The 26,046-nt window shown below is 38.0% G+C and overlaps 1 protein-coding gene across 2 annotated transcripts in view; it reads left to right on the forward strand.

The window, feature by feature from the left end:
- The window catches only part of SNX9 (sorting nexin 9), a 60,210-nt gene that overhangs the window by 9,391 nt on the left and 24,773 nt on the right, over positions 1-26,046 (forward strand). For both annotated transcript variants that reach the window (XM_050316213.1, XM_050316212.1), the window contains exons 2-4: positions 9,915-10,001; positions 12,325-12,399; positions 13,538-13,660. In XM_050316213.1, the coding sequence (XP_050172170.1) occupies positions 9,915-10,001; positions 12,325-12,399; positions 13,538-13,660 (285 nt within the window). The remainder of the gene's footprint in view (positions 1-9,914; positions 10,002-12,324; positions 12,400-13,537; positions 13,661-26,046) is intronic.

The raw sequence follows: 26,046 nt of genomic DNA on the forward strand, positions 1-26,046 counted from the left end.
TGTTCTGGTGAAACTGGAATTCATGTTCTCAAATTTGAAACTGTTTAGTCTATTTGGGAATGTGGAATAGGTTGATATTCAGAAAGGAAAATATGGAGAAGTCTGGGCATTTAGAGCAGTGCAGGCAATTGATTCTGAAAAAGATCTAGTATCACTGGAACTCCTTACAGTAAGTTTTGCTGTACATTGTTAATAATTGATAACTTGTTTATAAGTAATGTTTTAAACAAGAAAAAAACCTTCAGGTGCTTAACCCTACTGAAAGCTCAGATGTGATTCAGAGGAGTATCTGAGTCAGTGTTTGGAAACATCTGTAAATCACATGGGTGTTGTGCATGTATTTCTGCAAGTGAATTTCCCTTGCTTCTATATTGCTTGGGTGCCTGGGGATTCTGTTACTGGGTTTGACAATACCCCTAAATAAATCTGTATTAACACTACAAAAGGTAACCAAGCACCTTTTTTAAAAGTGTGTGATGGTTATTTTGAAAGTATCAGAATTTGAATGTTGCATTTTAAAACCACTGAACTGCTTATAGATAATCCTCAGACTTTAACGTTCTTAAGCACTGTTGTAAATCTGGAAAATATTGCAGTTTCTCTTTGCTTTTTTTTATGATCTGTGGCAGTGGTTATCTACCCACCTGAACTTAAAACTGCATGGACAGAAGCTTGAGATTTTAAGATCTGTTACATTCTAACACTTTCAAGAAATCTCAGTCATGTAACCACTTGACTCCTCATACTCCATCAATAACTTTTAGTCCTTGATGCTTGAGCTGAAGAAAAGGCCTCCTGTGCAGGAATTCACTTGAACTCAAGTTCTTGGTGTGCATGCTGCCTGTAATGCTGGCCAGGAGCACGTTTCAGTGGGCTTTGGGGTGTGCTGATGCTTGCTTGCAGGTAGACAACTATAAAGAAGTTCACATTCTGTGAATCAAAAATAAGATATGTAATCAAAAATGAGTTGGACTAGCTTGAACAGAGTTCAGATCTTCTTTCCTGACCAAGAAGTGATTTTCAGCAAGACAGTGAAGTACTGTGTGGTAAATCTAAAGAGCTAATCTGTCCTTGCTGAGGAAAACCCAAGTTGCTGAAGAGGCTAGTTAGTTATTAATACTACACAAAACATTTCCAAGTCTTTTTAACACTTGAAAACTTGCCTATTCACTTCTTTCTTACACAAAATCATACAGAAATGGTTTCAAGAGAAGCTTATTACACCTTTATTCTAATTTTGAAATTGCCAGTGGTTTAGGCCTCATTCATGTCGGTGGGAATCAAGTATTACCTTACCATCCCTTACCCTATAAAGGCTTCAGACGTCATGATTTGTGCTTTTTGCAAACTCTTCATGTTTTACTATTAATATACTTCCAATATGCGATGCACCTTTTAATCTAGTGTAATACTTAATTAAGTACCTGCCTGAAGTATTGTAGACACGTGCAACTTCTGAGGCTGCACGGAAGCTCCCTGTTCTGTGTCTCCTCTGTCCACAAGCATGTTTTATTAGGAGGAAGAAATGATGCAAGTCCTTGTTCTTTAGCATTTTGTCTGTATTTAATTTGCTTCTAATGTGCTTATAGTCAGTGGTGTTGACTTCAAATGACTAGCTTCAGGCTATTGAACTTATTTTACTGTTGAAAAATTGTTCAGAGGAAAGTGAGCCAGCAGATCAAGAGACATTTTTAATGTGAATTTCTAGAATAGTGTGAGGATCCAGCAGTTACAGCTGGTGAGGGAACTCAGTGTAATAATACATGAATGTTGTGATCTCTCTTAGTCCAGAGTGAACTTAGTTTCACGTTCTGGATGAGTTTGCTTTAATGCTGATGTTAGTGAAAGCAAAACACAATTGTATTAGAGACGAAATGTAATACTAGAAGTTTTAATTAAACAAGTGAATTTTATTTTCTGCATATTGTTTAATAAAATCATAGTATTAAATGTGTCTGTTTTTTCAGGCTAGTAGGTTTTTTCCTAAGCAGATGTTGAGCACATACACAAGAAAAATGATTCTAGCATTATAGAAGCAATATATGTTTTCTCCATTTGCTCTGTATTAGTTAAAAAGATAAACATCGGTGTCTTTTCTTCTTTATAATAAATCGTTATCATTTTAACTGGCAGATTCAACTATAATGTATAATCTCTTGAATTCCTAAGGTAAGGTTTCTGTAGGAGTCTGTCTTAGAAGACAATATCCCTAGTGTCCTCTTATGGTTCCGTCGGCAGTTTTTTGTTTGCTTCTTGTCTCTTAGGGAAAGCCTGTGAGAGGAACATGTAGAGATTTCTTTACTGTGGCAAGACAGAAGGTAGCTGCCTTTTCAGGCTGAGTCATAGGCACTTGAGGAACCATTTGATATTTCTGTATAGACTATCCAAATGCACATTTTACCTAGCAGTCTGATACAGTTGTGATAGACTAAAATGAAAAGGAATTTTTTGTCACATCATAGCCCCAGGTGTTTCACTTATTGTTAGTATAATTTTTTTTTTTTATATACTTTCAAGACCAGATTGGCTGAGGCTTTTAGTAACCTGGTCTCATTGAAGTTGTCCCTGCCCATGGCAGGGAGGTTGGAACTAGATGAACTTTAAGGTCACTTCCAATCCAAACTGTTCTATGATTCCGTGATTCAGTGTTGCAGATGCTGCAGTGAAAGTCTCTTCAAACTTGGAGTACTTAGCTTTTGGAATGAGCTTAGGTTTCAGGATAAAGGACAGGGAAATGGTTAAATCTACCTAAATGTTAGCCGCTGTTGGAAGAATGTTAGTGTCCTCTGACCTCTGAGTTGGGAAAGAGGTGAAGGGTTCCTGTCTGTATTTCTGAAGCATTTTCCTTACTGTTTTTCTGAGCTCTTTGGACCAGCTATTTTAATAATATCCACAGTGAGACTTAGCATGTGTTTTGACTTGTAGAGAGTTTTTTCAAAGACCCATTGATTAAAACATGGCAACTTAAGTAGTCTGTTTGACAATGGTGAAACAAAGCAATGGCTAAACTGCCATTTAGATGGTTAAGGGCGCGGCGCTGTCACCGCGAGGCCCGGGTTCGATTCCCGGTCAGGGACGCTCCCGGGCAAATGGAGCTCGTTAGCCCTTAAAGGCAACCCACCTACGTCCTGAGGACCTCGCTGCCACCGTCCAAGCTCGCTTGGCCCCGGCAGATGAACCTTAGGATTAAAGGGTGGGCTCAGTTCCGCGCACACTGTGTCTCACCTAAAAAATCCAATGCACAGGATGGAAGGTGTAAAGACCTTCCCTGGATCTTCGCTCGCGAAGACTGGCCATTATTATTATTAATATAGATCCGTGCCTACCCTATGTAATTTCTGTAGCTTCACTGGTGCAGTGAAGACAGCGAGGGGTTTAATGATGCCACTTCAGCTGATGGCAAGTCAGATGTCTTGCAGTTGTTCTAAGCAGTAAAATACATCAAAAACAATGTTAGACAGTAATCACAGGTCAAGTTGCCATCAATGATCAAACAGTACAGAAAAGAAAATGCAAAAATAATTTTAATTTAATTGCTTTTTGTTTGCAGAGTGTTGCCCCTTTATAGATTAAACGCTTAATTTTGAACCATTCTTTTGCATGTAGTTATAGCCAGGGAAGTTATAGCCAGGTGGGGGTTGGTCTCTTCTCCCAGGCAACCAACAACAGGACAAGGGGACATGGGCTCAAGCTCTGCCAGGGGAAGTTTAGGTTAGGAAGAAATTTTTACAGAGAGGGTGATCAGGCATTGGAATGGCCTGCCCAGAGAGGTGGTGGATTCACCATCCCTGGAAGTTTTTAAAAAGAGATTGGACATGGCCCTTAGTGCCATGATATAGTAATTAGAGTTGGATCAGGGGTTGGACTTGATGATCTTGGAGGTCTTTTCCAACCCAATCTATTCTATGATTCTATGATTCTATGATTCTATAAAATATACTGCCAATTTCTGAACTTATTTATTTGCAGCTAGGTTTTCATCTTTATTATTTTCTATCTGCTTCCTCAATTTCTCTGATCCTGGGATCCCAACCTATATCCCATGTATGCTATTTCTATTTTGTTCTCTTAGAACTGCCCTTCAGAATGAATATTTTCCTTCTAAAAACAGTATTGTTGGGAAAAAATAATTCTGAGAAAAAACTAACAAAAGAAACCTTGCCAAAAATGTATTAAAAAACCCTAAACCAAACCTGCATCCAAAAAGCTTGTAGCAGAGAATGAATAAAACAAAGTCTAGGTGGACAGAAATGCATTTTCCTGTTCTGTGTTTCCAGGTGTGATCAACATATTGCTTATCAGTGTTTCACAAGCAGTGGATTTCAAAGGCTTATGCTTACAAGATCTACCAAAGAATATTTTTACTAACTGAAGCAGTTTTAATAGCAAACCTTTCTGAAGTTTATTCATAATAGAAATGTAACTGGAGTTACTTGAGGTGATCAAAAGCCCTTTGTTGTTCATTCCAGCTAAAAGGTTAAACTGCTGTCCTAGAAGAAAAGTTCAAGTCTTAATAACAGGGCTATTTAAAATTTAAGGACTTGACTTGCTTAGAAGAGTCTTAGGTAAAGAAAGAGAGGGGAAAAAACCACTATTAATGGACTTCTCTTTCTTTTTAAAATTTTTTTAATTTGATTTTTGACATTTTACCAGGCTTCCCAAATTATGGTTTCTGCTTCTCCACTGGATGCCAATTTCTCTTAAAACCACACTTATACTTTCCAAAACAAAAGTATGGAATTTGATCTTTTTTCTGTGAATATGGGAACTGGTGCCACCAGCATGAACCCGTAAGGTGTTGCCATCTCGCTGCTCTGATACAGCAGATGTATTTCTGACAGTGATACCAAGAAACTTAAACCTGTGAATCCCTGTCTCTTGACAACAGCACTGCTGGGTGGCTGAAGCACTGAACTGCTAAAGTGCTAACTACAAAAAGGACGGCATGCAGTTATTATGGGAATTTCATGCTGTGAAACTTCTATGGATATTTCCGTTTTACTATCTGCCACTGCCAGCTGACCAAGTGAAGCAGTTGTGGTCCAAGTTTCCTAAACTCTAATGCATGGCTGAAACAGATGACTCTACAGCATAACACAAGAACTTTTTCTAATCCCAATGTCCATAGGGAAAGCATTTTCAAAGGTGTGTCCAGTTTTTGAGTGGCGTCTCCAATTTTGGTGCTATAAAGCATACTTTGGTGCAGAAGTGTTGTGTTACAATCAGAAAGTCCAGCATTACAAAAACATTTTGCTTCAGAAGGATGACTTTGCAGAAAAAGCAGTAATCACTTTATATGGGTCATTAGTCATTCTTATCAAGAAAGCCTTAGACAGGGAAGCTATTAGGAAAGCTTCTCTGATCTCAACTGTTGTGCATTTGCTGGTAGCCTGTATGCTTATGGCTAGAGAGGAATACACAGCTTTCCTTGTTCTTCTCCATGCAGAGCTAACCTGCTGCAGGGGAACTGTATTGCAGGCAAGCGTGTGCCTGTGCACATCAGGGTTGTCCAGCCTGAGGGTAAGCTGCTCTTCCTTCTGAGCCTAGTCTTGAGTGAAACACCTTGGAAGAAACAGAAAGATTCTGATGAGAAATAGGTGCTTCTGTTGGTTTATCATCTCTTTCAAGATTCTAGGGGACACACAGAAGAGCCAGTGGATCAGGATGTCTGTAGAGATTTTGGATACTCATCTAGTAACTTAGTGTAGCGTGTAGAGATAGTGTAACCCTTCATTGGAATTTTTTTTTCAGTGACTTTTGCTAGAGAACTTCCTTCCCACTTAATTTATGTTGAAGAGTCTTGACACACTGACAGATATAGTTGCATAGTGTTTTGTCTACTTTCAGAAATAAGTTGGCAAATACCCTTTTTCTTGTTTGTTTGTTTGGGTTTTTTCCTCTTAGCTTTTAGTATTATGGAAAGAAGGGGGAGGTACTCAACTCAAACAGAAGTAATAGAGGAAAGCTAAGTCTGTTCCAGATCTGCAGAGGAATAATGCTTTTACTAATCTAGATACTGATTTCTATTGTGGAGAATCTTTTGTGTTTTAATATGCTTAGGCATGATTACTATTATAATTTTAAAGAGACAGTAATAGGGATTGATTGCTATGCTTAGAACTTCTCAATGTTAAGAGGCTTCAGACTGTAATAAGTCAGTAAATCTGTAAATTAGGAAACCGCAGTCCAGTTGTGTAACTACAGCAGGTAGGACCAGCTCCAAAGAATGTTGATATAACAATGAGAATTACTGCTTTCCTTTTGATTTTCACTAATGAAATGTTTGAATCTTTGCAGTTCCTGTAGTTCTTGGATTGTTTGATCCTTTTATATGTGAACAGAAGTAAATATGAAGCACAACAGTTACTGTAGCAACTACTTTATTTATATTTTTTTAAACCTCTATTTTGAAGAAGTTGTCTTCATGGTGTTAGTTCAGTGATCTGGAGTTCATCAGAAATTCCCATTTTATAAATATTCAAAGTGTCTTGAACCTTAGACCTAATATTCAATGCATACGTTGCAGTGCCCAGGAGCTAAAATGCTTTCCTTGTTAAATGCTTTTCTCCATGCCCACTTGCTATTTTGCATAAGTTGCAAAGATCTATCTCTAAACCTTAACTGCTACTTGTATGCAATATTTGTGGCCAGTAAGAAGGTAAAAGCTCATTGCAAAATCAAACCATTTTCCATTTTGTAGTATTTTGGAACTGATAGTTAGAAATTTAAAGAGGATTGGGGCTGATGCCTCTGCCTAGGAAAGAACCAGGGGGTTTCTAATGTTAACAGTGCACTTATTAATTGAGGGAAAACATTTAGTCACTTAGTTTTACTTACTTTGGAATTGGTTGAGTTTATACTATTTTCCCCATTAAATCTCAACAGGAGGGGGGTAGTGTTAAAGCTTACTCACTGGAAGTTCTTAGGGACTTAATTCCCAGCCTAGGCAAGCAAGCCTAGAAATGCAAGTGAAATGGAGAATACTGGCAGAAAAACTTGGAGAATTTATTTGAGACATCAATATATGGATCAGCTTGCAGATTACCTCCAACAAGTTACAGGTACCTCAATTCTTAATGCTCTGTAATAATCCATTTATGTGATATTGTGAATCTTTTTAATTTTCAATTTCTTAAAATGCAGTAAGCAAGGTTTGTTGTAATTTTTTTCCCCTCCTCTACTTTTTTAAACAACTTTCGAAGCAACCATCCAGAGCAGGTGAATAGATGGACTTTGGCACAAGGACTTCATTCAATTCTACGTATCTGCCTTGGCCTTTCCTTCCCTACAAGCTGAATACTTCCAGATTTTTCTGAGTAACTTTATTTCTCTACTGTATTCAGGAAATCTAGTATTTGCAGTTGTTCTTTTATTAGACAAATACATCTTACCTTTCCAGTCTGGTCATTACTGTAGGATGTTTTTCCAGTTTCTCTGAAGGCTGGTAAAATTTGTCTGTTGCCTTTGTCCAGATAAACGTTCATCATTCCCATGAATATTGAACTTAATACTACAGTGTACTATTGAATAAGGCTAAGAAGACTCCCTGGTTAAGAAAGCTGCTTTCCCCATGATTCAGATACATAGTATCTGAACATTGTGACCTTGCAGAAACTGGATAAATATTAGTAACCTGATGTAAAAAGGACATGTTCGACACCTTTATCTACTACTGCTGAGGGAAGAGGTCTGGAGAGAGGTGCTTTTTACACCCTTACTTAAAATGTTCTTGTATTTCAAAAGGTATGCTGCTTCTCTTCAGTTTACTTTTTAGGGAAAGTAAGGCAAGAGCTTATTCTTATATTTGCATAGAGACCTGATGTGCTGTTGGGAAGAAAGCACTAAGTGTTATTATTGAACACAGTTTTCACCTCTTCGTCTCAGTTTGTGTGGCATAATTTGAAAGTGTTAAAAGCCTCCATTTTAAGGGAAAAGCTTTCATGCAAGGAAGCATTCAGAGTGTTGGGACACATGGTTTTCTGCAATGCTGTGCTGCTCTAGTGAAGAAGACCAAGTGTTTGATTTATTGTGCACATGGTTCAAGATAAGCTTTGTCAGCTGAACTACAACATATGTGGGTTTTTTCTCAGCTCTGTTTTTATTTACACTGAAGTAAAGTATCACTTGACCAGACAGAAATATTTCCACATAATACTCATGAAAATAAAATGTTGGGGTGGGAAGTTCTGCTTTTTATGGTTTTATGTCAGAAAAAGGGATATCTAGGTGGGAATCACAACCTGCAGTTTTGAGACAGGCAAGACTTGATGGTGAAAGGTTTTTTTTTTCCTATCACATAATTTACTTTCAACAGAAAACATTATTATATTGTCATCTCTATCAGAAACAATTATTTTTTGTTTAGGTTTTCTTTCCTTCCTCTTAACCTCCAAGTACAAGAAGGAATTCTTTGCTGTACAGTGTCTGATGTTAATTGTAACACCAATATAAAATTTTATTTTGTCTTAAATTTAATATTTTAAGCTGCAGGAACAAACCTCACTTCTATATGAGCTGAGGTAGCTAAAGCATATGTCTTAGTGGTAAAGGTAAGCCTTGCTTGTTTCAGGATATGCTAGGGAAGCACTAGGGAAGTTGGTGTGTTTCCTGAAGTAAATTTTCTGCTGCATTAAATCCTGTATGACCTTATATCATAAGGCCTATGATGCAGTCTACACTGAGTTTGATATTTTTCTTGTAGGTCAGCACTGTCTGTGAAAATCTGTACTTTTTCTGTCTGCCTTTCCTGACCGGTAGTCTAGCTTTCCCTTTTGCTTCTCTTAGATACCCCACCATTGGCATCAATTGGATAAAATAATGTATTAACTACTTCTCAGGAATCTGCTTACATAAAGACTTGAGGTGTAAATAATAAATCTTTTATAAATTCTACTACTGTAATGAGTTTTATCTAAAGGGAAGAGAAACTCAGATAAAGAGCCAGGTTTAAAAGTTTTCTAATATACCAGTTTAAATGGAAAGTTAAAAATTTAACTCTAGATCTTGTTTTTCCATGGGGAAAATAAATATAGTTTCTCTCTGCATCCACTTCAATAGTTTGTGAGAAAGTAAATATAGTCCCTTTTTAATTCCTCAGGGCTTCCTCTACTTTTTAGATCAAAAAGGAATTTAATAGAAGACAATGAAAAGATGTTTGGAAATATAATCTTAGGTCATGTCACAATTCTTGGTATGAAGAAGCAGAAACATTCTTTAGATGTTGACAACTTTGTCAGTGTTTCAAAAGTAACATTTCTTTATGTAGTGTAGTAGCAGAGTCAGTACACAGCAAAGCCTTTGTGCATCTAAACACTTAAAAATTAGGTTAGTTTTGTTTTTCCTTTCCCCCCATGCCAGCATGTAACAGGCCTACTCTGACTGATTGCTTGTGCATTTGCATAGTTCCTCCCATTTAGTCTCAAAACATAATTTGACATATTACTTTTTATGTACAGCAGTGATTAGTTACATCTGCAGTTTTTTCTTTTTCTGAATTGCTTGCTCTATGAAACAGTTCCCTTTATCCAAATTGGAGTTGGAATATGTCTTGTAGGGAAAAAAAAACTGTATTGTTTGCTAAAGTTAGAAGCCTTTCCTTCTTCCCCTGGAAAATGTTGTACAGATAGTTCTGGACATGGCAGAGAGCAGCCAGCCTTGAACTGTGAATCCTTATGGTAAATTACCTCCAACAAGCTCCACATGAGATTTTTATCTTGTAAAGTTTTTGTTACTGTTCAGTTTGGAGTTCAAATCTAGGAAATGTTAGCATCCTGCGTGCTGAGTTGCTCTTTGTACTTTCAGCCTGACCCCACTTACTATTTCTGTTAGTTAAGAATAAGTTGTGCTGATACTTCCTTTGTGAAATCTTCTAAATAAGCTGGAAAGCTCACTGTTATATTCTTTTTCACATACAGGCTCGTGTTATGTATGATTTTGCTGCTGAGCCTGGAAACAACGAGCTGACAGTCAGTGAAGGAGAGATCATCACAATTACCAACCCGGTAAGAAAACCGAGATGGAATCAGGCCTTCAGTGCACTTTCCTGACCTACTTCTAGCAGACAGAAGAAAAATGGTGCTAGGTGACATCTGAAGCCGTGGCTACCCTTCCTTGAAGAATGAGTAAATAAACTGAATGCAAAGAATTTTCTAATAACTTCATGGAAACAAATGCAGTGAGCACTCATGGAGGAGGTGGGATTCTCAAATTGTACCCACACACTTAAGAATGTGCTCAGCTTTGTTTCCTTCTAAACAGAGCAGAGTGCCAAGGAAGAAGAAGGAGCTAATGATGGTGATAACCTTTACATTTGAATGAATCTCTTTTCGTGTGCCTAATGTTCCACATTTTGGGTGTAATAATCTTTCAGGTGGTTGCCACTTTCATTTAAATGTGACATGCCAGCTCCCTTCTAGATTTTGATTTTCTTAATCAATTACTTCAGCATTCCAAGCTTGTTGAAGAACTTGATACAAAAAATTGTTACTAAATATGCGTATTCTTTCATAATTAAAGAAATACGGATAAGGTACAGGGAAGAAGTGGTGAAAATACTATTGATAACACTATCAGGTGTTTGTTAAATGAATAGTAATTTTGAACACCGACCCTTTATTTATGTGTACATTTTGAATTTGAGTGCACTTTTATTCTATATAATTCTTACCCTTGGTAACGAGATGTTGATTTATTCTGCTTTTGATTTTTGTGTAGTGATATGGTTTAGCAAATAGGCTTTCCTTTTAACACACATACAAAAAAAAATCACCCTATTTTGAAGCCAAGTTTTATTTATCTTGTGTAGTAAGCATGGATTCTGCAGAACAAATTAATTCTTTGGAGAGCCTAGTCATGTGTCATTCTTATTATTTTTAGTTCCACTGATCTTAAATATCTGAAGGAGATATTTAGTAGGATTGGCACCCTCTTCGATAGTGTGCTGTGCTGTGGCAGAGGTTACATTTTAAATGAGTTCAGGAGTTTAATGACATTTCAAAAAAGTAGGACTAAATATAAATAAATAGTTCACAACTTTTAAGCTAGTTCTCACTGAAAAGACATCTGTGACTTAAGGCAGTATATTTAAAACCAAGTTACACTTTATTTTACACTGTCCATGATAGATTGCCACAAAGGATCTTGATCCTTTGTGATATGATGAATTTAGACAGCAATAGGATAAGTCATGCAAGTCCACTGAAGATTGCTTTTAAGTATAGCAGTGCAAATATGACTTCTGGATCAAGATGTCATTGCTCTTGCAGTTTAACCAAGCTAATTGAATTTATAATGTGAGATGTCTAATTATTGCCGTGTTCTTGAGTGAAAAGTAAATGAAAGTTGTTGTTTCAATAACTGATCTTTACTGTTTAAATTCTTGAATACATAAACGGAGTTCTCCTGTGTGCAGGATTACATAAAATTTCCAAATGAAAGAACAAAACTGTGAATAAACAAATACATCCATTAAAAAGCAAATTGAGAAAACCTAAAATTCAGTAATTGCTGTCTAGCATATGTGGTTCCAATTTTCACCTGTGAGCTAGCTTGAGATATGTTCCTTAAACAGTTTGATTTAAAACAGAACTGGGTTATTCCAGGTAATATTGTCCTGAATTAACTGTGCTTAACTGAAAAGGTCTGCAGAGGTTTCTTAGTGTATGTAGAACATGTGTTTTAAAAAGCCAAACAATATCAGGATGGCCCACTGAGATCAGAGCTGAACTGTGTTAGTTCTTTTTTAACTCATAGCATGAGATCTGCCTCTGAAAATAGATGTGAAGTAGAAAGAGTGTCTCCAGATCTTATATGGCATGTGGCTCTTTTAATCTTGAGAATAACCTTAATATTTTTGCAGGTAATAGCTCTCACACATCGTACATCTCTGCACCTTCAATAAGTGAAGCAGAGATTTTTACAGATATTACCAGTAGCTTAATTCTTTGAGTCTTCTTTCTTTATGGTCTATTTTAAAATTAATGCTTTGAAATTGACATACTAATAGGTCTGTTTTTATGAAGTGTTTCCAGACAATTGACTGTGGTTTCATAAATGATGAAAAGTGCTGAAAAATCAACCTTTTTTTCCTCTCATGCTTGTTAAAATCTAAAGTCCACAATAGCTGTGTGAAACCAGCACAGTCTGTGTTCTGTTTAAATGAGTATCTGCTGCTTCAGCAGCTTTAAGCGAGTTTGTTCACGGTTATACAGTCATAACTGTGTTTTGAACATTGCATTTGACAGCAAGACAGTGCTTTCTCCTGAGCTGTTTGAAGCAAGCTGTGGGATCCGCCTAGCAAAATTATTTCTGTATTACTTCTTCTAGGATGTTGGTGGAGGCTGGTTAGAAGGAAAAAACAGCCAAGGCGAGAGAGGACTCGTTCCAACAGATTATGTTGAGGTAAGTAACTACACTACTCTGCACTGAAAAAGCAGAACTACTAAGAAGACCATCCTCTGGTTTGCTAATCACACTGAAATGCTCAAACATAAAACTATCAGTGTTAAAGCTTGGAATATATAATAGTATTTTTGCAGCTGTAACTGGCTTTTGAGACCAGTTCAAACATGCCATCCAAAGCTGCTGTGCTTCTTAGTAGTTGCCCAAGAAATGCAACAGGAAGTTGTCTGCAGTAAATACTGGTGATCTGCAGAACATGAGCTGTTTTGAATCATAATCCAAAAATCGTTTTCTTTTCATGTTGAAGATACAAATATGGAAGTGAAAGGAGTAATGCAAGTTTGCACTGGTGTTGCTGTGGCAGATTTGCCACATGCTCATAAATCTTTGGAATAGTCTCAGTTTTAGGGCTCAGGACATGGGATCACAAGCCCAGAGACCACTCAACTTGTCTTCTTATTGAGGGCCTTTGCTGTCTCTTCAGTGTGCATTGATCTGTTTTTTGTTTGAAGACTAGTGGTATTGGGTTGGGGATGGAATGGGGATCTCAGTGCAAAGACTGGAACCTGGTTCACAGTTCGAGGGCCCTGTGTCTGTATGTCTGCAGCTTGCCAGTAAGGTGAAGACACTGGCAACCTCTTAAGCCACATGCCTCTCTTCCTTCACCAGTGCTGTGTTTATTTAAAAAAACAAGTAGAGGGGAAGGGAGGGGGAAAGCAGGACTATGCTCACATGGCCTTGTGTTTTTACTCATTTGGTTATCTCATGGTCTAGTAGATTTTGGCTCTTCAAACTTACTGTCCCAAATTCAACCCTCTGAGTATTGAGTTCCCAGTCTCCAAGCAGTATTGTTAACAACCTTTTTAATCCCTAGGGAACTTACAGATAGTTGTCCACTGCCACAACAATCTTGTGTGTTACAGTTACAATGTAAACCAGTTCCATCTGTTGTGGAAGTAAATCTTTCAGAATACCACATCAGTTTCTTTGTATAAAGGTCTATTGAATTTGTATTCAAAAAGGTTATATGCAATCATTTTAATATCCAGTGATATGAACGTTAGGATGATTATATATGATAAAGTGCAATTTGATTAATGGAAGCATGAAAAATCTTTTACATCCTTTTCCATTCCAGATTATAAGTGAAGGTGCAAAAGACGGCATTAGCTGTGGTAACTCATTAGCTGACCAAGCCTTTTTTGATTCCCTTTCTTTAAATACTGCTCAGACCAACTCTGCTGCAAAAAGAAGTAATCAGGTATGTCTCACAGTTTTTCAGGGACAGTGGGCATGGAAAGTTTGTTGATGTAATTGCTTGCAGTACCATATTTGTGAACCCTCATAAAAGTACTCAATAAAGTAATTGCGTTTTCATTAGGGAACACTTTTGTTGAATATTAATGATGTGTGTGACTGCTCAGATACTGTCACTGCTGGAAACTGTAGTAGTCTTAACAATTTCAGAAATGGAGCATTTTTATTCTTTCCAGTCTGCAATGATATAAACCTGTGACTACTTCAGTCTCTGTAAAGTGTAAGTGCACTCTTAGTAAATTTATGTCTAATACGATTGGGTGGCTTATACATCAGCAGCCAGAGTGAATGGATGTCAGAGATTTGACAGAATATTCTGAGTTGGAAGGGACCCACAAGGATCATTGAGTCCAGCTCTAAAGTGAATGGCCCCTATAGGCATCAAACCCATGAACTAATCTCAGAACATATTTCTTTCAGAGTTTAAGAGTTTTTTCTTGGATTAAAAAAGATGAAGCAAATTTATTCATTGTCCCCAATCAGTTGGAGAAGAGACTGACTTATGTTTTGCTGCAAGAATGTTTTTGTGGGGTTTTTAATTCCTCTCTTCATAGCTTTTTGCCTGGTGTATCAGTTCATTAAACAGCAAACATTTAGTTTCAGGTGAGATATCTGAGCACATACATTATCTTAAATACAAACTGTTTATTGCAGTCTATGACTGCTGCGTGCCCCAGATGTAGGAAGTTAAACATTTGGAAGTCCAGAGGTCAACAGAAGAACAAAAACTGCTTTTTTTCCAAAGCAATACGTAAAGGTCTTTTGTGTTGGAAAGGAAATGTTTTACTTATTGTAACAGCTGGGGGGACACACCTGGTTTGTAGGTCAGTTAAATATCAGTTTTCTTAATTGCACTACAGGACTTTGACATGAAGTGAGATCTTTTGGAAACAGTATATGGGGCATTTTTGTGTGGCAGTGAATGGAATAGTTCATTAACTATAAAGTGTTTGATTTGTGCTTCCTTGCATTCAGCTGGACAATGCCAGGATTGTTATTCTGTGATCACATGTTCTCACTAGAGAGCTCCAAAACTCACTGTGACTGTCTCAACATATAAAACTTTTTTTTAATTGATGCCCAGTTAATATGTAAGGCTAAACACAGAACTTTGAACTACCTCATGAATTTCTCATGTCAGACTGAGCCAAAAGTATTGCTTACAGGTTAGTTTTCCCTCAGCAAAATTTACAGGAATTTGAGTGTAGAGTGGAGAAACCTCCTTTTTTCGGTGCTGTCTCTTATCCTTATCCCATTTTTCTTGCTGTAGAGTTTCTAGTAAAACTTTACTTTTGGGGAAGCTTGTGATATTTGCAGTAGCTACTTCTGTCAAATCTGAATACTGTTTCTCAAAGAGAAACATGTAACTAATTTGATGTAGGAAGGATTACTTACTAATAAATAAACAGAATATTTTGAATGGTGCTAGAGGTACCTGGCACAGTTTGTTCTGTGCTTAACACAAGGTAATTGTGCTTGTAGAAGGGGAGAAAAAAGCTCTTGCCTGTGTAGAGGGAAAGGTTAGAATAGAGGTATTTATTATATTCTAAATAATAGAGAATTACCATGGCAATCTAGTCTTGGAAGTTACATTTCTAGAGGAGCAAAACGGTTGAAAATATGCTCACTTTGCAATGTTGTTTACACAGGGTCAACTGTATACTGTGCCTATAATACATACAAATTGCAGGCCTTTCCATAGTAAGTTTTGGAAAGGAGCAACTTCAGGCAAACAGCTTGTCTTATCTGCATCAGTGCCCTACTCCTTTAAGTGTCCTATTCCTCTCAGTTATCCTTCAAATACTATGTCAAACAGCTGGTAGAACTCGTGTACCACAGTGCATTATAGTAAAACTGTATGGCTGACATTAATAGGAGAGAGAGAGGAAGAGACCGTGCACCTGGATGCAGTCAAGGCCATGCAACATGGAGGGGAATCAGATTTCTTCAGGCCTAGTGTCTTTGGGCCTTCAGTTTCCTGATTTTGTTGTTGTTGGTTTTTTTATAGCATGAACCATCCTGTTGTGTGGTCAGGATTTACGTCATAAGTTATTTTCTTTTCTTAAGTCTTTTTTTCTGTAACTGAGTTCAATAACTGCTGTATGGTTAGATATATTTTCTAGAAAAACTCTAGATCTTGAATTAAAGACTGGGGTTTTTTGACTTCTGAAATATATCTGATAGGTTTTTTTTTAGTGGCTTATTGCTAGTGGGAATTTAATTTGTACACTAGGCAGTTGGGCTTCCATTTTTGGCTCTTAGGCGTTTCTCCCAGGTCAGAGAGCTCTCTAGTGCAAGGTATTTTTTCTCTGCAAAAATTCTATGGCTAATTGTCTTCTTAATGAAGAAATTCTATCTGTTTATCCTGTCTGTCTCATTAAGACACCTTTTTTTCCTGCTCTCAGGAAGAAAGCAAGCTTTCTTCTGCAGTCACTTTGATCTTGTGACTTGTCTGTAAAACAGGTGCATTGCTCCTGTGTACTTTGCATGGTGTCAAACAGGTGTGACATTGCTCTGCAGGTGTGGAAACACCTGATATGTAAAGATTGCATTGGTTCCTGTAATACTGTGTCAGCAGGTTATACGGAGCTGCTCATCCCCTGCATACTGACACCTCTTTTAGAGCCACTGCTAATGAGAATACAATCTTCTACTTTGAGGGTATGACCCTTCTTCCTAGATGTATAATGCTGCATTTGGTTATGATAACACTTACACTGTGTAACAAGAGTTCACTGAGGCACTTGGGATTGATCTGTGTTCTGATGCACAGTTGCAAGCAATTGCCATAGCCTTTTCAAGTGTTTTAATAATCGAGTAGGTCAATAGACAAAGCTTTTAATGTTAAATGAAACCCATGGTCAGGCTATGGAGAATGAAAAAAGCCTGACAAATTATGTGTCAATGTAAAGGGAATTGATGCTGGAGGTGGCACAGTAGTGGAAACTAAAGTGTTCGTAAATGGATTATTCTGGTAGACTGTGTAAGAAATAGCAGTATTCCTAAATGCTGACATTTTGTGGTATCTTATATGTTATAGTAACACCGGGGGTTGAAAGTTTATTCCAAGAAGTCTTTGTAAAAGCAATTCCAAATAAACAGGAAGTTTTACGATTTTTCTTACTACTACTGTATTGAAGAAATTCCTTTCTGTAAACACTACGTCACTCTAACATATGCATAGTTACACGATGCTCCAACTCCCCAATTTCAATAAGTCAGATGTTTTAATTCTTAGAATTCCTTCCATTCTTCTAATAGTAAGCGGAAAAAACCCACAGGTTGTTGTGTAGTCTTTCAGTACCAAGCTTTATTAAAAATAATGGATCTGGCTGATTTGAAATGTGAGTGTAGTGCTTTTTTGATTTCAATTTTTAAGAGACCAGTTAAGCCACAGTGGTGTGTTTTAACCCTAGTAGGCAGCTCAACCCCCTCAGCAGCTTGCTTATTCCCCTCTCAATGGGATGGGGAAGAGAATCAAAAGGATAAAAATGTGGGAACTCATGGGTTGAGATAATGGCAGCTTAATAGGTAAAGCAAAAGCTGTGCATGCAAACAAAGCAAAATAAGAAATTAATTCACTACTTCCCATGGGCAGGCAGGTGTTCAGCCATCACCAGGAAAGCAGGGCTTCATCATGCATAAGTACTACTTGGGAAGACAAATACCATCACTTGAATATCTCTTCCTCCTTTGTCCCCCATTCCTTTTTGCTTTCCAGGTAAACAAGAGGCTTTTGATTTCCTTCTCTGGAAACTGTAACTTTTTGATGTTAAGAAAACATCATTGACTCAAACACTGCCCTACTCCCTGACTGTCTTTTCCTAAGAAGTTGTTTTGTTGTTGTTCAGTAAATAATCTCCTGAAAAGTAATTAATGAGCAATAATGAAAAGCAGTTGCTTTTCCTTCCTTTTCTTCACTAAGAAAGCCTTTAATAACCACAGCAACACTTTCGTAGTGTACCTTACCTGGGTTTGCACAGATGTAAAGTGACAGTAGAAAAGTGGCACGGACATACATCTTAAGGAGAAGACAAGAATTCTGCCTGACTCTTGGCAGTTCACTCTCCAGCTCATTCCTTGCATCAGTGGTGTCCCAGCAATGGCTGCTTTGGTAAAGCTTGCAGCTGAAGAGACATACCTGTAAAGAGATACTGGGGACAGGAAAGCAATCAGAGGAAGCAATGAAGCTAATCAAACACAAAATGAGGAAAAAAATTGACTCAAGGTGACTATTTTTACACTCAGAAGAAGATAAGCAGATAAGAGAATTTAATGCTGCATCTGCCCGTAACATTTGTGTTTTATTGTCAAAAAAGCTTTTAAAAATTATTCAAGAAAATACAAGTTAAGGAAGCCTTAGTTGCCAAAGATGGAGGCTGTTCCTAGGCTTTTGTGTGGGTCTCATCTTGTTTTGACCTGGTAACCCTCAAGTAGAGGAAGCAGAGGGAATGAGAAATCTTTCCTCTCTGTCAGTCCACTATTCCTCTGAGCGGCAATGCAGGGTGCTAATTTTAGACTGTCATCTGGAACAGCCAGTGAGTAAGTGTATCAACACTATGTTTTTTTCTATTTGTTAGAATTGCATATAAATAGTAAAATAATTTACCTGTAAACTCTTCTGATATTGGAATAATACTGGCAATAATGGCACTGAAATGAAAATAAATTTTGTCAGGTAAAACCAAGTGAACCTGAAAAATACACTGAGTACAAAATTTGTCATTTTTGATGAAAAATGAATGGAAGTTTTTCCTCTTGTAGTATTTCTTTGATGCTGAGTTTCTTCCAGGGGCAGTAGCAATAATGGATATCCACACTTTCGCATAGTGTTTCTCATTGCAGTTGACTAAGAGGTTTTAGGCTGGTGGCATTTGAATCCTTCATAATTTTACTATGTATGGAAATACAATCATTAACGTAAAATTCATTCTGAATTGTCTCCTCCAACTGGGTTAGTTTGGGTTTTTTTTGTTGCGGTCAAGAATAGTATATCTTCTCAAATCACAGAGGTACTTGCATTCATTTTGCTCATGTTGCAAGTTCAGAAGATTCTGTTTTAATAGCAATTATATCTCTCCCCATTCTGTATCATAACTTGTGGTGGTTTTTCATTTATCTAACTTAAAATGCTTTAAAAGTTGTGAACAAGCATCAGCTTTCTGGTGGTCTAGTGGTAAAGGCGCCGCGCTATCACCGCGGAGACCAGGGTTCGATTCCCGGTCAGGGCCACTCCCGGGCAGGTGGGGCTCGTTAGCCCTTAAAGGCAACCCACCTACGTCCTAAGGACCTCACTGCCACCGTCCAAGCTCGCTTGGCCCCGGCAGATGAACCTTAGGATTAAAGGGTGGGCTCAGTTCCGCGCACACTGTGTCTCACCTAAAAAATCCAATGCGCAGGCTGGAAGGTGGAAAGACCTTCCCCGGATCTTCGCTCGCGAAGACTGGCCATATATATTATCTGAATTATTTAGATTTTGCTACAGCCATATTGGCCCAAGCTAGGTTAAAATGCTATCTGTACAGTGGTCTATAAGCAAGCAGGCTGTATGTATAATTAGCCATAATGTAGTCCAGCTGTTTACAATCTGTGTAACATACAAGTTTGAACATAGGATAGAAATACTATAAATTTTACTATATTGTATATTTTAGTTTGTATGGCTTCTCCTCCCTTCCCTCTAAGACTCAGTCTAGCCATTTTTTTTTCTTCTTTTTCCCCCCCCCATCTCTGCAGAATAGAAAGCTAGTATTAAAAACTTATAAATGAAAATGGATTGGAGTACTGCCTGTCTGTTTCAGAGTGGAAGTGCATCATCGGCTATGTTGACGTAAGAGCTGTAGATGTGGCTTCCCTGTATTTTAAGATACAAAAATAGTTCTTGTAGCTAACTGTAAGTTGCGTTTGTAGAAGAGTTTGTTCCCTTTTCTTGATACTGATTCTTCAATCACTGCCAAGTCTGTTTTCTGTATGAACATGACTGTACATCTCTTAGTTCGGGGTGAAATAAGTATCCTGAGAGTTCGTGGTTTTGTGAATTGCATATTTTTCAGTTAATTGCTGTTGACCTTAGAGAATCCACATGTTTTCTGTTCTTAGTTATGTTTTGGGCAGAGCAGTAAGGCCCCATCAGTAGATAGAGGAAGCGGCTAACAGAAGCCTCTCATGTTTGTACTGTTTTATCCAGTTGTAACTGTGAAATCACTTGGCATAGTTTCTCTCTCAGAAGAAAAATAAGATAAATGCATTTTTATGTGTAGAAAATCCTTTCCCTTCGGAAAACTGTGGGACTTATGTACAGACAGGGTGAATAAATAGTAGTGGAAGCATATAATTTGATGTGCAGAAGCTGAGGCAACTGAAGTTGCCTTGCATGTAGACACAAGTTGTTGAACATGCATAAGAAAGACACTAAGGAAGCTATTTCCATAGTTTTACTTAATATCTTTTAAATTTTCTGCAACTTAGTGCTGAAAAGGCAAAATGACATTGTTAAATTTGCATACAGTAACACCCTCTCCCTACTTCCCTTCCCCGAACTGCGATGAGCAGCAATAAATGCTGAGATTGAAGCAAATAAACATTAACACTGCTGTTAAGAGTGCACTATTCTACTTGTGTGCAAATTTTGAAATTCATGTTATTGCATTCCTTTAACAGCATTTCCATACTTTGACAATTCTGTGTGTTTATTAAAGTAGAAGTGTTGCCATGGGAAATGTAACTCACTCATATTTGGTTTAGTCCAGTTTATCTTGTTAAACCAGTATGTTAAATTATCTTTAAAAATATGCGGGTAGGTTCACTATTACAATTACGTTTGCAGCTTCTAGTTCCTGTTACAGATAATGACAGTGTAACATCCTATATTGAAAAGTGTAATTTGAAAGCAACTTTTGCCCCTCCCCCATCTCAATCACAATATTGCATTCAGACCTGTAACAGGAATTTCTGACCAATTCTTGTTTAAGTACAAGGCAATGGCTTCTCTACAGTACTGCAAACAGTGGCTTGCTTCCTTCGAAATGAATCACATTCACATATTTAAAAATAACCATCCAACATATGACAATGATTATACCAATTCCAGTTATAGAGTTGTCTTGAGCTTTTTTGTGGGTGACCCAGTGAAATGCAAAGGCTCAGGCAGGAAGCTGGTAAACTGCTGTACTACTGTGATCACTCCTCACCTTCATCTGCACCATACCCTGAGGTAAAATCTGATTATTGAAATAGTTTTCCACAATTTAGAGTCTTGGCATGCCTTTTTCCTTGTACAATTCACAGGAACACAGAATGGGTCAGTTTGGGAGCTACCATAGTGGGTCATCTGGTCCAAAGTCCCTGCTCAAGCAGGGTCATCCTAGAACACACGGCTCAGGATTGTGTCTAGATGGTTCTTGAATACCTCCAGTGAGAGAGACTCCACAGCGTCTCTGGGCAACCTGTTCCAGTGCTTAGTTACCTGTGCAGTAATGAATTTCTTTCTCATGCTTTGATGGAACTTCTTTTGCATCAGTTTCGGCCCGTTGCCTCTTGTCCTATTGCTTGGCACCACTGAGAAGAGCCTGCCTCCGTCCTCCTGCCACTCCTCCCTTCAGATACTTATAGGCATTGATGAGGCCCCATCTGCATTGTGTCTTCTCAGGGCTGAACAGGCCCAGCTCCCTCAGCCTTTCCTCACAACAGAGGCAACTTGTTGTCTACCAGGACCCCCAGGTCCTTCTCCACTGAGCTACTTTCCAGCAGGTTAGCCCCCAGCCTGTACTGGTATCCATAGTTATTCTTCCCCAGGATCCTGCATTACCTTTTTTTTTTTTTTCATTTGGCTTCTTATTTCATGGGATCATAACTTGTGATCTATTAGTTTGGCATTGACTATAGAAAGAATGTTTTAACTTGATCATGGTGACAATCTTGTCAGCCCTCTCATGAGCATTTCTACTTGCTTGCACACTTACAGTAGCAGGTGGCATGCAAGTGTTGCACAATCGCCTTTAGCTCAGCAGGGGGCTTACTGCAGTATCTAGTCTCCTGATTTTAATTTTTTTGTTCACTATTCACTGAGCACTTACTTTAAAGTGGAATCACGGGCATTTGCAATTGAAAGTGGTAAGCTAAAAAACCTTAGCCAATAATACTCTTCAACTTCTCCTCCTCCAAAAAGAAGGCGACAAGGGTAACCTCTGTCCTCTGTTTCCAAACAGAAATAGGGAGTGCTTTTCCCAAAAAAGGAAGGATAAAGCCTTATTTAATTTTTGTAGCCTGATCCTGGGATGTCTAGAGAACATCAGAGAGAAACAGGGAGCCTTTCTTCTCTTTCTGGCATTGCTGTGATTGGTACTTGGAAAACTGTCTGAAATTTCTCATCTGTGTTTCAAGAAGGAGCCATTAGGGATTGAAATCAAATCAAGAGAAGGCAGAGATATAAAGAAATGACTTGAGCTCCATTGAATAAATATATATAGGATTTTTAGTGTCTGACATTTGAAACTAAGCAGACTTTAATTTCAAAAAAAGTAATTTCCTTTAACCAGTGAGGGTGACAATGTGTTTTGCCTCTCCTTGTCCCATCACTGAGTATTATTTTCTCAAGTCTAAATTATGTATTTTTCTAAAAGAACATTTCATACTTTTTTGAGCTGAATAAAGAGTTGATAAACAGAAATCCTGTACCTGCACTGTGCACAAGCAAATGAAGCCCCTAGTCAACTTTGGCTGCGAATAACCTTACAGGTAAGGAAATAGGATTGGAAGTCAGAAAAGAATAAAAAACTAACCACTCTGCTCTTCGGGGTAGTAACCTGATTTGTCCACTGGTGGTTTAGGTTTATTTCCTGCTGAAAGCAAGGAGTGCGGGTGTGCCTTGGCTTTGTGTGATCTGTGAGCAGGCAAAGCCCATCTCCTTTGCAGGGGCTAAGTTATGAAGGGGGCAGTGAGGCTGCGGGTGGAGGTGCTGGATGGTGGTTTCCTCTGGAAGGAAGTGAGATGACAGGAGTGGCTGAGGAACAAATGGATTCCTAGGACAGCACTACCACTGCCTCCTTGTCAGCTGCTTCTAGAGGTCCTCTCCCATGTTGCTTTCATGTATTTATCCACAGGAACATGCTAGTATGAGTCCTTAAGGTGTCCTTTAAAATCTAGCCCATCTCCACTTTTGCTTTTCCTAGAGGATTTCTTTAAGAATGTGTATGTTTTTAGGTTGTACTACAGGAAAGAGGGCCTTCCTTCAGAATTGGAAGAAATGTCCTGCACCACAATGCTAAGATAATGATTTACCTTTAAGAAAGCTTAGCCATAAAATATCATAGGTATGGCAGCTACTTCAGTTATCTGCTAATATGGGCTTTTAGCCCTTTGTCTTTCTTCCTGGAGAAAAACACTTGATTGTGAGAGTGACTATCTATAAATTAATTTACCTTTTTTTTTTTTTTTTTTTTAAATATGTCTATTAGAGACTGTTAGACAAAGAATTTAAGTTTAGTGTAATGTCTGAGTATGCCTAAGGCTTTGTTTCCATGCAGGTAACTAAGGCAGCTATAAAACTGGAGAGGTATGTTCATTCCTGTGAGCTATTTGGCTGAGCCACTGTGACTTTTCCTGTGTTTTCTGCCATTGCTCTGTACCGTCTGTCTCTTTTAAATCCCCCTTCAAGAGCATAACACTTCACATTGCAGCTTTGGCTGTCTGGAACGTCCCTTGATCTGATCAGACTTACTTTCTCTATTCACTGCTTCAGCATGGCTTCTGTCTCTGAGTACATTTCAAGGTGTATTTCTTACAGTTGAAGGTCATTATTTTTGATGGCACAGTTATCTAGGTAGTTTTAATTTCTTAAATTAGTTTTAGCATCTAAGCATCGTTTTTGTTTTGGCTTTTGTCCCTCAGGGGTAGAATGGATCATTTATCCATCAGGAGCACACATTAATATAAGGAAGGAGTCTGCCAGGAACAACTTAGTTAGCCAAGAAATCAAATAAAGATTTTTAGCCAGGGCAGAGAGGTACCTCAGCACTTTACCTTAGTTTTACTGTCTATAGCTTTGGATTCTCTGGAAAATAGCAAATATGTCACTTCTCCTATATAATTAATGATTTATTTGGTAAAGATACAGATATTCCACTCCTAAACTGAGTATTTTTCTGTTTGGTGGAATTTCTTCTCATTCAACTATTATTAGATATAGACTTCTCTTCCCATCCCCTAGCCCCCCACCAGTAATGATCTGCTTCTGTATGTTTTGAATCTGGCCTTAGTGCAAGACTCTTAAAATACTCATCAGTGGTTCCCTCTGTTGTCCATTCCTCACATAGCCTTTCTGTCTTGTTTTTTCTTCTAGAACAGTAGAAGTGAGCAAGTCCATAGTATCTACAAAAGGGAAAATCAACTGCCTTTTGGGAGTTTATTCTTGAATTTATACTCAATGTACTTGTTTGATGTTACCTTTGGGAATGAAGAGATGCAATGCTTCATTTGAAGGCTGATTTAGTGTCTTAGTTGTGTGATATGGCACTTCCTGTGTGCTTGCATTTGAGATTGCTTGCATACTTGCATATTAGGGGTGTTGTATCAAATTATACTGACTATTAAACATCAGTTTCTTGCAAAGACTGTTCACATTTTTTGTGATAATCAGAGGATTATCAATTTTAGTTATGAAAAACTAAAGGTGTAAGAACATGTGATCTAATCACTTGCAAAATACTGGCTGGTTTAATTAGGGTTTATTCAACCAGAGTCAGGCCACATAAATGGCTTCTTGTATGGCATTGTCAGCTGCTGAAATCCACGGAAGTGCTGACTGGAGCTGAGATTACCCTTTTAATAATTGATGTGTCTTTATTTGGTCCTCCATGATGCCTTGAGGATAATAGACCTGATTCCTAAACCCTTCTCCATGTTTACTGATTGTTGACTACCAGTTAGGAGTGTCCACAGTGTGTAGGCAAACATCCCAAGAAAGTTGAAAGGAGTCCTGTAAGTGCTCTTTGAAAATTATTGTCTGTATATATAGATTCCTAACCCATCTCTTACCTTCTTGCTCCTCTTCCCCAGTGCCTCAGAAAGAAATGTGGACCCTTTGGCTGAAAGGAACTGAGAGGGAGTAGCCTACTCCACCCCTTTTATAGCTTGTGGGCAATACACCTAAGGGCAAGATCTTATCCCAGAGCTTTCTTGGACACCTCAGAAGTAAAATTTTCTGATTTGAATAGTGTTTCCATAGAGATACACAGAGATAAGATGTCTGAGAGTGCAATTTAAGTAATACATTTCCCCTTGCTGTACAGCATCTTCTGCAAGTAGATCAGCAACTATCTGCAAGTTTGATTGCTCTTGACACTCATTCTTTAGTAGTGTACCGAGTGTTAATATTATTGCCTCCCCCTTGTTTTGCAGCAGATTTTAAGGTTTCTTTGCCACCTACTCATGTAACGGATTTCACATGAACTACTACAGAGACGAGGAAAACTTTACTCAGTCTTCTGGCAATCATCCCACTTCTGGGCTTTCATTTGCTAGTGATCAGCACACCATATATTGCGGAAGTATAGGCAAATTAGTATTATGCAAACTATTCTTTTCTAGGTACTCTAAGTTACATTAGAAGCAAACATGCTTTTCTGTGGGGTTGGGCCCCAGTGCATGTGTTTTTATTTAGCAAAGATAATGAACTCTGACTAATGCCATGTAGGGTTATTTCACCTTACATAAACTCATGTCAGGTGAACATCATAGGGAGAGAGCAGAGTGGTATAAGCTACCAGCTTCTTTGTAAGTTTTTTGAGAGTAGCCCTGTGTATCAGCTATCTGAGAATTTGGTAGACCTCAATGATATTGCTCAATACAGGGTAGTGTTTTTGCATCTGTTTCATCCTTAAAAAAAAAAAAAAGTCCCCCAAGTGTCAATACAGAAGCTGTCCACATAATCTCTCTCTCTATATCGGTTCCTAGAGACCCACTGTCTCTTATGAGTCTTCTGAATGGTGATTTTTTTTTCCCCAGGGGCTTGGTCCTAATTTCCAGATCCTGGCGATTATGAGCCTAAAGAACAGGTGTTATATGATACCAGCATAATTTTCAAGTCTTTAGGTTAGATCATGTCTGTGAAATCTGAAAAACTGCAGTGAGAGTTCTTATTCCTAAGTAGTATATCAAAGTTGAAATGAGAGGAGAGAATGTTTAGTGGAGAAAAATGGGATGTGGAGTAGCTGTACCTTTTTTCTGTAAGAAACAAACTTATTCAATATCTTTACAGGTAATAATTTGGCTTTTAGTGGGAGTTCTTAAATTTTCTGTTCCGGCAAATGTTCTGAGATACATATAAATGTT

This window comes from Myiozetetes cayanensis, unplaced genomic scaffold (genome assembly GCF_022539395.1).
Source record: "Myiozetetes cayanensis isolate MyiCay16 unplaced genomic scaffold, myiCay2020 scf2-11, whole genome shotgun sequence".
NCBI lineage: Eukaryota > Metazoa > Chordata > Aves > Passeriformes > Tyrannidae > Myiozetetes > Myiozetetes cayanensis.